The sequence below is a fragment of the Heloderma suspectum genome, chromosome 2, assembly GCF_057233095.1.
Source record: "Heloderma suspectum isolate Gila_16-S chromosome 2, 16-S_ref, whole genome shotgun sequence".
Taxonomy (NCBI): Eukaryota; Metazoa; Chordata; class Lepidosauria; order Squamata; family Helodermatidae; genus Heloderma; species Heloderma suspectum.
The window spans coordinates 158,071,804-158,084,631 of record NC_139459.1 but is presented as its reverse complement, the minus strand read 5'-3'; the positions used below and the strand labels follow the sequence as shown (position 1 = coordinate 158,084,631).

The 12,828-nt window shown below is 41.4% G+C and overlaps 1 protein-coding gene across 15 annotated transcripts in view; it reads right to left on the bottom strand.

The window, feature by feature from the left end:
* The window catches only part of POLQ (DNA polymerase theta), a 196,084-nt gene that overhangs the window by 63,604 nt on the left and 119,652 nt on the right, over positions 1-12,828 (bottom strand). For 13 of the 15 annotated variants that reach the window (XR_014787899.1, XR_014787900.1, XR_014787901.1 and 10 more), the window contains 2 exons: positions 11,885-12,004; positions 10,486-10,660 (listed from right to left, as the gene is read on the bottom strand). Coding sequence is in view for 10 of the 15 variants with exons in the window: in XM_084835354.1 (XP_084691480.1) it covers positions 10,486-10,660; positions 11,885-12,004 (295 nt within the window). In the remaining 5 variants the exon portion in view is untranslated. Of the gene's footprint in view, positions 1-10,215; positions 10,302-10,485; positions 10,661-11,884; positions 12,005-12,828 lie in introns of those variants that run through there. The other 2 variants (XM_084835361.1, XM_084835362.1) reach the window with 2 other exon arrangements.

The following is a 12,828-nucleotide window of genomic DNA, read 5'->3' as shown; positions in this document are numbered from 1 at the left end:
GAGGGGGGGCGTAATCCTCATGGTACTGACAAGAGGGGGGCTCTCAAACTCTATTTTACCTGCTTTGGATGATGGTTAGGACCCAAGAGACTGATGTTATAATGGTCCAATTCAGTAGAAAGTGAGACAGGATAGTTCCAAAGACGGGTGGATAGGTAATGGGACGAAGAGGTAGAACCACAGAAATGGTTGCCAAAGTTGCTGTTTAGGCATGCTGTCCAATTTTCCATGGCTCTTCCAGAACTGGCTTGAGGCCGCATTCTCTGATTTTGAAGTTGCTGAAAACAAAAATCACGATCTGTCTGCTGTCAGAACTGATACTGGGGCTGCTGATGAAACCATTTCCGTGGTTCATAAGGTGCCCGTTCTTGTCCCATTCCCATTTTCCTAGCTGTTGTTTTAGCTTTCTGGATCGTGTCCATGGCTTCGTCTGTTTTCACATTAAAGAGCCCCACCCCATTGAAGGGAAGGTCCTCAATGCAAGATTGAGCTTCAGCCATTAGTCCTGGTGATCATAACTAAGCATGTCTTCAGAGAGCTATGGCACCAACCATGGCCTTGGCCTCCCAATCTGCTTGGAGCCTGGTGTTAATTTGTTGCCTTAACAGTTTTAAAGCTTCTGGCTGAAACACCCTTGCCAACTCCCTCTGATCGTCAGAAAGGTAGTCACACAATGACCTAACTTTTCCCCATAAAAATAGCTGGTAGCATGACATGGTGACCTGGTAGTTAGCTACCTGAAGCCCCAATGCCACTAAGGAGTAAATCCTCCTCCCTAGGAGGTCCAGTCTCTGGCCCTCTTTGTCTGCTGGTGAGGCATGGATGCTTTGTGATCTGCCCTGTGACAATTCCACAATAATGGAATTAGGTTGGGGGCGGCGGTGACCAAGAAGCCTGAACTCGATGCAATGACTTGAGATGCTTTGAAGTTGGCATCATTGGTGAGGGGGCTTTCCAAGACTGCTCAACCGCTTGAAGAAGAGTAGGTAAAAACAGAATCAGCACTGAAGCAAAAGTTTTGGTGTAAACATCAGTGAAGACCAGGTCCTGAATGTGTTCACTGGGTTGTTGCATGTCAATACCCAAAGACTGTGCCATCCTCAGGAGAAGATACAGAAGGTGGAACTGACAAAAATGAGGTTGAGTCTGACTGATAATCTTCTTCTGAATGAGGTGATATCTTGGGCCCGAGGTCTCTGTTCTCCTGTGCCCTCTGCACCGATACCAGTACTTGTGGGAGTGGCAATTGGGTGAAGGAACACTAGCCATGTCTGACTGATCTCTAGTATGCCCATTAAGAGACAAGTGAACCTGTCTCAAAGATGATGTTCATGGAGGCACTGGAGGGCAAGGCAGAAAAGTAGTATCAACAGGACGGTGAGACACTGTTGCAGACAGGGGTGGTCGACATCAAGGGGAGGTGCTTCTATATACCAAGCCCAGTCATAATATAGCTCTCAATCCTTCTGGAGTTGCCATTCCTCACAATGATATGTCCTGCGTGGGAGCAGGGACCAGTCAGGGTACCTGTCCCAGACACAGAGCGGGAACCAGAATCTCTCAAGGACATCACGCTCATATTGCCTGTCCCCATATCAGGCTTAATGCTCCGAATGCATAGAATCAGGAGAAAAGTCCCAATGTCAACGTCCTTTTGTACAAGGAAGACGCATTGGTGGAAGAAGAGGTGGACTCTGCTCTTTTTGAACTGCAGAGACATCCTTAATCTCACCCTCAGACATTGAGGCTGTCTGTGCCAGTGGGTAGCAGTGAATTTAATAGAGGTGGAGGGATTGGTATATGATGTTTAGACCGTGACTCATAAGATTTTTCGGAGTCCTTCTTTTTCCATGCCTCTAAGCTTGGCTTCAGAGTCCTTGCCTTCTTAGACAGCTTCTTGACAGCAGAGACAGCCAACGAGCACCTAGGGATAGGCGGGGCAGTCTGACCCATAGTTAGGACTGACACTCCTGGCAAAGTTGGAGGAGAGGACATCCTTTCAGCTCACGTAGACGGTTCCATTACCTTAGATGAAAATGGCTTTGGGGTGTCCACTGCCTCCAAAACCCTTTTCCACAGCGTGGGCAGGTCTCAACTACATGAGACTCTCCTAAACAAAAAAAGGCAAAGGGAATGCCCATCCATAGGAGGTAATCTGCTGCTGCAGTGCACAAACTTAGGAGAAGGTGCTTTTAATGCCATATGACTCTACCCCACAGTGATCAAAGATTGCAAAAAACAATGGAAAACGACCTATTCTACTTACAAAAAAAACAGATGAGAAAACAACAGAAAGATTAGAAAAAGTAAGAGGAAAACTCAGTGAAAGGGCTAACAAGCACTTGTGGTGAAAACAAAGTCCCCTGTGAGGCACAAAGCCCATATGTGTGATGCACAGAGACTGTGAAACCAAAGAAGTCTTTAGTTTCACAGTAAATCTAATTATGCCTCCAGGGCCATGGCCATATCACATGTATGCTGTCTCAATAAACTGATTGGTCCATAGCCTATTTCAAATACCTTTCTTGTGCCTGACTATGTGTTCACCCAACATGAACTTTATAAATAGCTCTCTAGCAAGTTTTGGCATAGTTGTTGATATAATAATTTTTATTTTTTTAAAAGAAAAAAACACAACAACAACATAAACACACAATACACATACACTAAAATATCTCTTAGGATTGTAAGATATCTACCTTTGGCTCCCCTTACACAACAAATGCTTATTATTATTCTCTACTTCTTATCTTAGTTGTATATCATACATTGACTTCACAGACATTATCTCATTTCTAATTTTTAACAACAAAAACAAAAAGAGAACCAACCATCTCAAAGTTCAAAATCCACATACATAAATATCATTTTTCTCTATTTCTTGTACAAATTCTATAAAAGGTTTCCAATCTAACATAAATTTAGGTGTTGATCCTTCTTTAATTATAATAGTAAGTTTTGCCATCTCTGCCAACTCCATTATTTTCATGATCCACTTGCTCACAGTTGGTATTGTTTCATTCTTCCACTTTTGTGCATACAATAATCTTGCAGCTGTTGTCATGTAGAGAAAGAGGGTTCCCCCTTCTCTTTTACATGTTTATCTGTTAGTCCCAATAAAAAAGTTTCTAGCTTTAATTCTATAGTAGTCTTTAATATTCTTTGAGCTAAGGACTTTATTGGTTTTCAAAATATTTAGCTTTTTAACAAGTCCACCATAAATGATAAAACGTTCCATCTTGATCTTCACATTTCCAAAACTTTCCAGGAACACCCTTATACATTTTAGACAGCTTAAACGGTGACATATACCACCTATACATCATCTTATAAACATTCTCTTTAAGACTTGTTTCTCTTTAAGACTTGTACATGAAGTAAATTTTAGATCTTTTCCCCACATACTTTCCCACTCTTCCATTGATATATTATGACCAACATTTTGTGCCCATTTTATAATCTAAACATGATCTTTTTCTGTTTCAGCATTGTAGTTAAAAATGCATAATCTCTCTTTTTCCTCAAAAATCTTCCAGGAATTTCTTTCATGACGATAATCTCTTTGCCCACCATCTTCAGTCTAGTTTTATATTGCTTCTGCATTATTTTCCAGTACTTCCACTCTGTCATTATTTTAAACTCTTCTGTTCTTTGATTTAATGCATCATCTAATTTCTTAAATTCTTGTCTCAATTCTTCCTTTAATCTCCTTTACTTCCAATACTTGCCTCTCCATCCATTTTTCTATAAGTTGTTCAAAGGTGCCCATCCTTTCCTCTATGCATAGTTCAAAAGCCTTCATCTTTTTGCTTATAGCATCTATAATATTCTGTGTTGGTTCATCCAAGGCCATCTTTTGTATATCTTGCTTCACCTCTTCCTTGCTTATTAGATGTTGTTTTCACTGATAATTTCGTAGCTCCTGTTGGAGTCTCTTTTAGAGAGCCTTTCCTGGATTTAGTATTTCTACTTAATTGTTCTATAGGCATCTCCCAGGTATTTGCTCTGCTACGAGTTATTCTGATATCCTTTGCTGGTTTATCCAAATTCATAGCACTCAATCAATTATCTTCTTCTTTACTTCCTTTATAAATTAACCTATCTGGATATCCAGTAAGTTATTGATCCTCCAATGCCAAAAAAGATCTCTCTCAGTATCAAAAGGAGAGAGATTTTAAAAAAGAGCATTAAAAGAAGATTTTTCATAAGCTGCTGATTTTTTAGCATCCAACAGGTGTCAGCAATACTCCTTCTTTAATAAATTTCAAGCAGTCAGCCCACAAGTTGATATTATTCCAGCCTATTCCAGGCTTTCTGCCAAAGATGTATTTATTTTGACTTTGTCGCTTTCTCAAGGTCATGCAGAAGAAAAAAGCAACTGGACAAAAACATAGTTTTCAGCCATATAAATTCAAACATTAAAACCTTCAAACAATGATTTAAAGAGATAGAAAGTTAATTAGGCTGTAATACTTACTCAAAAATGTAAACAGTCTTAGTACTCTTTCTTTTTTCTTCCTTTGAAAGGACCTCTTGAGCTAAATTCGCTTTGTAAAAGTCTGCAACTCCTTGATTTTAATTCAGGTTAGATTTATACAACTACCATACTTTCGCTTTTTGCTGTGCAACTGGTGCTTGCACTTGAAACTTGCTGGTAGCTTAAGTTTCCAAATACTATGTAAGATTGGAGCTCATCTGTCCTTATAATCTCTTAATTAAGAGTTTCAAAACAGCATTTTGAATTATTAAATTATAATTAATTTAATTATAAATGATTATAATTTAACTAAATAAATAATCATTTATAATATAAATGATTATAATTTAATCACCGGTGATTAACTCCGGTGACTGACCTTAGTTTGGAGCCCCTTTGCATCCTCTGCAAAGGCAACTGTTCCTCTAAGATTTCATCTGGATGGCACTGCAGGCTTCCCCTTTATTTTCCAGGAAAAAAAAAAGTGGTTTTCAACCTTTTCACAGCTGTTTGCAAAAAAGCAACCTGCGGAGCCCCGCAAGTCACTGCCAGGACGACATGGCTCCTTACCGGAAGTCAGTTTTGGCATAGTTTTCAAGTAGTAGGACCCACACCGTGCATAGCTGACATGCCCTGAAGTGAAGAAATATGGGACCACTGACTCTACTGCATATACATGCAGTAACCAATCTGCCTTCTCTCTCAGCACAGATGAAATTCATCATAATAAAAACAGGCTTCAGCAAGTAGTTAACCCATAGCTTTGAAGTCTGACTACTTTCAGACTTATCAATCAGTTCCACCATATATGCATCATCTGTGAGGTCACCAATAACTCCCTGCAATATTTCTTCTGCGACCATCCTAAGGGCTCTTAAGTTTTGAGGAATCTTATGTCTTGAAAGCATCTTTGGTACACCAGCAAATGCACACTTTAGAATGTCTTCTAGTTCACTACTACTCATTAGTGTACCAACACAACCGACAAAGGGAATAAGCATGTGCAAGCCTCCCAGCCTCAGTAAGACATTATTAAGTAAAGTCCGCTCTACTCAAGTTAAATTGATAGCAACTTTACACAGTTGTTGATCACTTGTGAAGATAGTCCAGTTCTGACCTGCTGTTTCAGTTATTTGCATTGCCTTAATTTATAGCTGTCTTCAGTGTCTGGCGCAGATGGTGTCATATTGGTACAAATGCAGTTCGTGTTCTCTCACGAGAATTGTTAATGTTCCAGCCACTGAGTTCCAGACCTCTATCAAGAACTTGTTTCAGGAAATTATAGACAAGAGCTGTAATTTTGTGAATTTTTCCCAAGGTTTAAAGAGTAGCACTCTTTAAACCTTGGGTTTAAATTTAATATTAAAATCAAGGTTTAAATGTAATATTGTGAAATTTCCCCAAGGTTTACAGAATGGTACTCTTCAGATTCAGATTTAGCACCTCAAAACCATATAAGAACAGTAAAAAAAAACATAATACACGATGAAAAGCAAGGTTCAGCCTGCTCTCCCCCTGACTATTAATTGCCCACATGCCAGGAACTGAAGAAGAGGCTGGAGACTGAATCATAGAATGGTAGGGTCGGAAGGGGCCTACAAGGCCAACGAGTCCAACCCCCTGCTCAATGCAGGAATCCAAGGCAGAGCATCCCTGACAGATGGCTGTCCAGCCTCGTCCTGAATGCCTCCAGTGTGGGAGAGCCCACCACCTCCCTAGGTAATTGGTTCCATTGTCGTATTGCTCTAACAGTCAGGAAGTTTTCCCTGATGTTCAGCTGGAATCTGGCTTCCTGTAACTTGAATGCATTATTCTGTGTCCTGCACTCTGGGATGATCGAGAAGAGATGCTGGCCTTCCTCTCTGGGAAAAACTTTCAAGTACTTGAAGAGCGCTATCATATCTCCCCTCAGTCTTCTCTTCTCCAGGCTAAACATGCCCAGTTCTTTCAGTCTCTCTTCATCGGTCAGAGGCGTCCCTCCTTTGCTTAGTGATTTTGGCAAAGGAGGCACAGTGCTCTCAACACTACCTGGTTGATCCAATAGATGACATCCAGGTACAGCAAGTCCCTATCAAGCCTTAAGGAGGGGAAAGTGGGATCCCAATTACCCCCTCCTTTAGATCCACTGAAGCTCTATGGGCTGGTTCATACTGTCTGAGAGCTAACCCATGCTCCTTTGCCAAAATGGCTGTCACACTTGGGGAAGAGGCTTGTTAAACTCTCCCCCTCATGAGCTATCATCCTCAGTGAACCACCTAGTTTCTCTTGCTATTTCCCTCCCTGAGCTGAAGACTGATAAGTGGGGGAAGAGGCAGACTCGGTATGGAGCCTCTGTTGGTGAATGCTCTCTTCCCACCCATAGTAGAGGGGGGGGTTGGGAAACGACAAGAGATGGCACAGCGTGGAGTGCACAGCTGACTATGATAGTCCATGCCCTACTCCCACTTTGGTGGGAATGTTTGGTGGGGAGAGAGGAGAGCTTGTGCAGAGATATGAGGCATGAAAACAGAGCACATGCAAAAATATTTTCTTGACCGGCCCTGTTTCCAACTTTGGAGCAGCAGAGAACCTGCTCTTAGGTTAAAGGAAGAGCCAGAAACTGGATGGAAGGGGATGTCAAATTTGCTGGCTCTGCTTTCATTTAAAGGATTAACCCAGGGCTGCGCAGAGGAATCTGGGGGCCTGGGGGAATGGAATTTTCAGGGTCCCCCTGTCACACACAAACATTACAATCGTTTTGAAATTATATATAATTGAAAGACTGTAAGGCAGCAATCCTATGGCCACTAGTCAGCAGCTAGATGGCCATAGGATATGTGGTTTTCTGGGGACCGACCTTCCCCCCTCCCGTGCTGCCTTGGCCATAGGATATGTGGTTTTCTGGGGACCGACCTTCCTCCCTTCCGTGCTGCCTGCAATGCGCTCAGAAGAGGAGCGCAGAGCAGCCAAAATGGGGCGTTCCATGGAGGGGAAGGCGGAAATGCTGGTACAACACATCCTATGTGTCATCTGGCAGCCTCCTCCCCCGCTCCGCCTTCCCGCAGCTAGACAGCTAAAATCGGCTGTCTAGCCGCAAATGCAAGGCAGGAGAAGCGCGGAGGGAATGATCCCCCCTATGCTTCTCCTGCCCTGCATTGGATAGGCGGTCACCTCCAAGTTTGGAGGCAGCCACCTATCCCCATAGGATTGCACCCTAAATCCCATAAAAAGTCCCAGCTTCTCGGATAACTATAGTATATATACATATAAATACCTCATAATTAAAAAGTAAATATCAAAATATTTGTACCTAATAACTAGTTATTAGTATGTTTAATCTTTCTTCAATAGGTAATTCAAAATATTTTAGACCTAATGTTAAAGGGGGTTTGGAGAGAAGCGTCCCCTCTGTTACTGGGCTGAGTATTTTCATGTTTAAATATATGTTATCTCTTACAAATTAACAATTTTTAAAAGAAATTTAAGTGAATTTTTTGGTTAAAAATGTACTATTTTTCATTTAGTTAAAATTGCTGGGAGAAACGGTGTATGGCCTCCTCCTTCCCTTACAGCCACCCCTATCCTCCATTCACTACTCCTAGAAGAACTATGCAAACAGAGTTTTCAGAGGCATAGTAACCACTGCCAGGAAGTATTCCCAAACCAAGTTCTGAGCTGCTTCCTCAATTTGTTTTTTTCAGAAGCCTGGAACAGAATACAGTATTAATACAAAACAACATGAGCTGATAGGTCTGTTCAGAACAAGAAATAAAATACTATGCCCTGTACCACTGTAACAGTCAAGAGTGCAAGAGCCATTACACTAATTGTGACTTCAGAGTGAAAATGCATACAATTGAAAGAAGGCCTACGAGGTGCACCACATAACCAGCCAGCATATGACCAGAAGTTCTGTTATAATGGGTGACTTCTATAGGAAGAAATGATTGAAAAGTTGCCCCTGAATCTTTGGTATAGCTAATCACAGGCTTTTTTAAAAGTGTGGCCCAGCAAGCAGAAAAAGGAGGAATTTAGTCAGGAATATGTGTACTAAGGCAACTTATTAATGACTGGAAGAAATTGGGAGGGGGGGAGACTCATTTCACACACAGGAAAACTGAGGCAGCAGGCAATTGAAGTCAATGCTGAGTATGGGTTACATAATCACAGGGCTTAAAACAATAATTTTGACCAGCAAATAGAAAACAGGAGGAATTTAGCCAGAAATGTGTGTTCTAAGGTGTTACTTTCCATCACCAAATGAAGGAAAGGGTAAAAAAGTACCACAAAATGGAGGCCAGGCATGGGCCTCAGTTCATTACTTAAGGCAAGCATAAGGGAGGACAAAACACGTCCAATTTAAAAGCAGTTCAGACCCCCACCCCAATTTATCCAGAATAGCAGCACAGAGAAAGCAACTTCTGGCAGAAGCCACTTATCAATGCTTGGAAGCAGGGGAGGAGAGGGGGAACCCATTTCACACACAGGAAAACTGAGGCAGCAGGCAATTAAAGTCAATGCTGAGTTTGAATTACATAATCACAGGGTTTAAAATAATAATTTTTAAAAACAGCAAATACAGCAAATACAAAACAGGAGGAATTTAGCCAGAAATATATGTTGTAAGGCATAACTTTGCACCAACAAAAGAAGGGAAAGGGTAAAAACAGACTGAGAAGCATTGTATAGCACCACAAAATGGAGGCCAATTAATTACTTAAGGCAAGTGTTATGGAAGACAAAAAAGGCCCCAATTTAAAACCCATTCATACCACCCCAGCCCATCCCCACCTCAATTTATCCAGAAGAGCAACACAGAGAAAGCGATTTCTAGCAGAGGCCACTTAATGATTTCTTCCCCAGTCGGGGGGGTGGGGGGAGATGGTGTAAACAAGATGGGAACAAATATTTTTGTGGCATTTTACAATCAAGCACCACCTATGAATTTCTCCAGACACCCAAAACAGAGACTGGAAAGATTTTTAAATGAAGAACATACCAGTATAAATATGAAAAAAATAAACAGTGATGGTCTGATCTGGTCTCCTTTCTCTCCCCCCCCCCCCGCCCCTTCTACATGTGAAGAAGGGTAGAGTGTAATTAAAGCAGATAGTGTGCCTCAGTCACTCCACCCACTCCATTCAACTGGGCTTGGACCGCCCAACACACCCACAAGTGGCTCTGATTGGCCACTGACTGGCCAGCCAGCCACCTACTCCATTTACTGGCCAGTCAATTAGCCAGCCTTCTTCCTCTGTGCAACCCCCCAACATCGCCCAAAAGTACCCCTCACTTGTGGAGGGAAGGGGTCATCTTTGATTGGCCAGCTCAGGCTAACAGCGTGAGCTGAACCTATTTTTTGTAGCGCTTCCCCTCTTAATTAGGGGGCTAGCACTGCCTGGCACTGGGCACCAGGCAGACTCCAAAGCTTTTCTGGTCCAGGTAAAGGCTCTAGAGCAGCAGGAACATTCTGAGCATGTGTGAGCATGGTTTTCGAAATTTAAAAAAAAAAGCTCTCCTTGCCGTGGCTCATGCGAATGGCTTGCATTTCATTAAAATAAAATAATGCTTGCCCAGGCCACCCCGCCCCCTCTGGGCAGGCCTGGATTAACCCTTTCTTTCCTGTTCTCCTCCCTCACTGGAAGGCCACAATTTGCCCACCCCTGCTGTAACAGAATACTGCAGTGTTTGCTATTTGGCTCAAAGCAAGCAAGACAAGCCTTAGTTTTCATAATTACATTTGAGTTTCCATAACGTACAGAAAAATCTTAGTTCTCCTGTATCATGATAGACAGCAGGACCTTGGATAGGAAAGGAGAAGCAGCAGGAGGACACCTTTCACCACCTAAAAATAATTGGTGTGCATTTTGTTAGTTTAAAAATATTAATAACTATATGTAAATCCAATAACAAGCGACTTTTTCTGCGACAGTTGTTCATTATGACTATGTCCTACCTACTTAGTTTGCTTTCAGTCAAAAGTTGATAAATCAGCAGAGATGCCTTTTTACATAAAAATCACTTGCTACCTGTAGCACTGTGAGTCTGAGAAACAGGATAGATCCTCTCCATTCCCAGTACAGGATTCCAAAGCTTCTCCCTCTGCAGTGGAAATATCACTTTGGTTATTGCATTGGTGATCTTTCTCCATTCTAAAATCAAGCCTGGTAATGGGTGGAATGCCTTCAATTTCTCTAAAACATCCTATGGAAATTAAGAATGCAACAAGCCAGTTAGTTATTTTTGTGTTCACGCTGCTTATAAGTGAAGTTTGCACAGCCATACCCTGGGGACAACCCATCAGAAATACTTGTGGGTTGAGCCAGGCTAGCATGGTACCAAAAGTCCTTAGTATAACCACATTGCCATGTTGCTTTCCCAGATGGGGTAGGAGAAAAGGCAGCACAGTTGGGAAAGACACACCCAGTCATTCTCTTAAACAGAGAGGGGGGGGGGGAGCTGCTGGGGAGAATGGACATTGGTCAAACTCTCATTATCCTCCTTCCTTTTGGAAAGTCTTTTAGATTGCTACTTTAGTTTTGTAATCTGAATTTAGCTGATTTTAACCGTATGTTATATTTTAATTTTGTATGTCAGCTGCCTTGGTAAAGTCAGCGTAGAAAAACTGGTAATAAAATTAATTATCTCTTCCTGAACTCTAATTTTTATTCTACGGGCTCACAAAGAACCCTAAGTTAGCATGCCTTCCCACATCACCAGGCAATGATGGGGGGGGGGGGTCATCCCCTCCCTCTCCAAAAATCAAAGGAAGATAATTGATGTTGAATCCTTCTCACTGCTTGCTCATTTATTTATTTATTTAAATAGCACCCAATAGCTGAAGCTCTCTTACTTGTTTACTTACCGAGAAGACTTACTTTGTACATTTTAATGTCCTGCACTTCCTTCATTCAAAGCATCATTAACTTATGGAATGCAAGACAGGGTTGTAACCACTAGTTTAGATAACTTTAAAAATGATAGGGCAAATTTACAGAGGATATGTCTATCAACAGCCAAGATTATGGCTACACTGAGCCTTAGTTAGCAGTCAGATTGTCTGATGCTGGGGACAGAAGGAATGCAAAAGAGAAATCAGTTCTCAGAAGTGCTAACAGTAAGAATTTATTGCAGCCCTACATATTTCAGTCCAGTGAGATTCCTCTTTAGGGATAATCACATTCTGAAAATAGGCTAAATAGCTCACAGAAATTGTGACTATCCCTCGTGCAAAAAGGATACTCAACTGTTCAAAACTGGGAGCTATAAAACAGAATTCCTCCAGTGGATTTTGCACATATTTACCTCCCCAAAATTCTGGCAGATAAGAGAAAGCATAGGTTAAAAGCTGTTACTAATGAGAACACAAGTAATACACTAGGGCTTCTTCTGAGGCAAAAAGTTATTTTCACAAAGTTAACATCATACCTTGGTTGTATTGAACTTTTTGGCCAATCTGATCCTGTTTCCAGTATAACCTAATGTTTTCTTGCCCCTTTGCAGTTTTGGTTCTCCATCTGATGGCAACTTCTGCTCTAAAAACAACACCTGAAGGAGGTCATAATATCAGTCAATTGCATCTTATCTCATTGTACAACAGGACTAATTCCATGTATTTATTACATTTCTATACCGCCCAACAGCCGAAGCTCTCTGAGTGGTTCACAACAATTAAAACCACAAAATGCATAATAAAATACAATATAAAATGTAAAAGTTTAAAACTACAGTATAAAATTACAAACCAAAATAAAACCTAGCAGGAATGTAGAGATCTTAAAACACAATGACAGATTTAAAACAGAGCTTTTATAGGGCTTAGGCTCCTCTCCTCCAACAGCTACTTCTTCCAAGGATGAAGTAGGGCCAGACCTACTTCCTACGTTACTGGCTGGGTTCACACAACATGACAACCATGATTAAACGCGCAGTTCAAATAAAGATTTTAAAAGATTTTACAAGCCTTACATCACCACAGACCTAACTGGTGTTTCTGATCTAACTGAAGTGGTTGTCCACTCTAACTCTATAGTTTTCACTACTGAGATGATAAAACACCCATCTGTAGCTACAGAAAACAATGGCAAATGGCTGCTTCAGTTGTTACCAGAAGTTCAGACTGTGTGTCACTGTAGTCTTTTTCTGTCTCTATGATAAATATTCTGTCTCCTTATAAATAGGGAGAGTACAGAGACCAAAGGTTATTTAGGAAAGAGCAGTATGGTTGCCAGACCAGAGTAAAATGCTGGTGTAAAGCCATACAAGGGTGTGAAAATACTCAAAGGGCAATTAGTCTCTGGATTTATCCAGATATGAAGGAGAAATAGAGTAGGAGAAAGGCAACAGTCTGACTCCTGAATCAAACCCTAAGA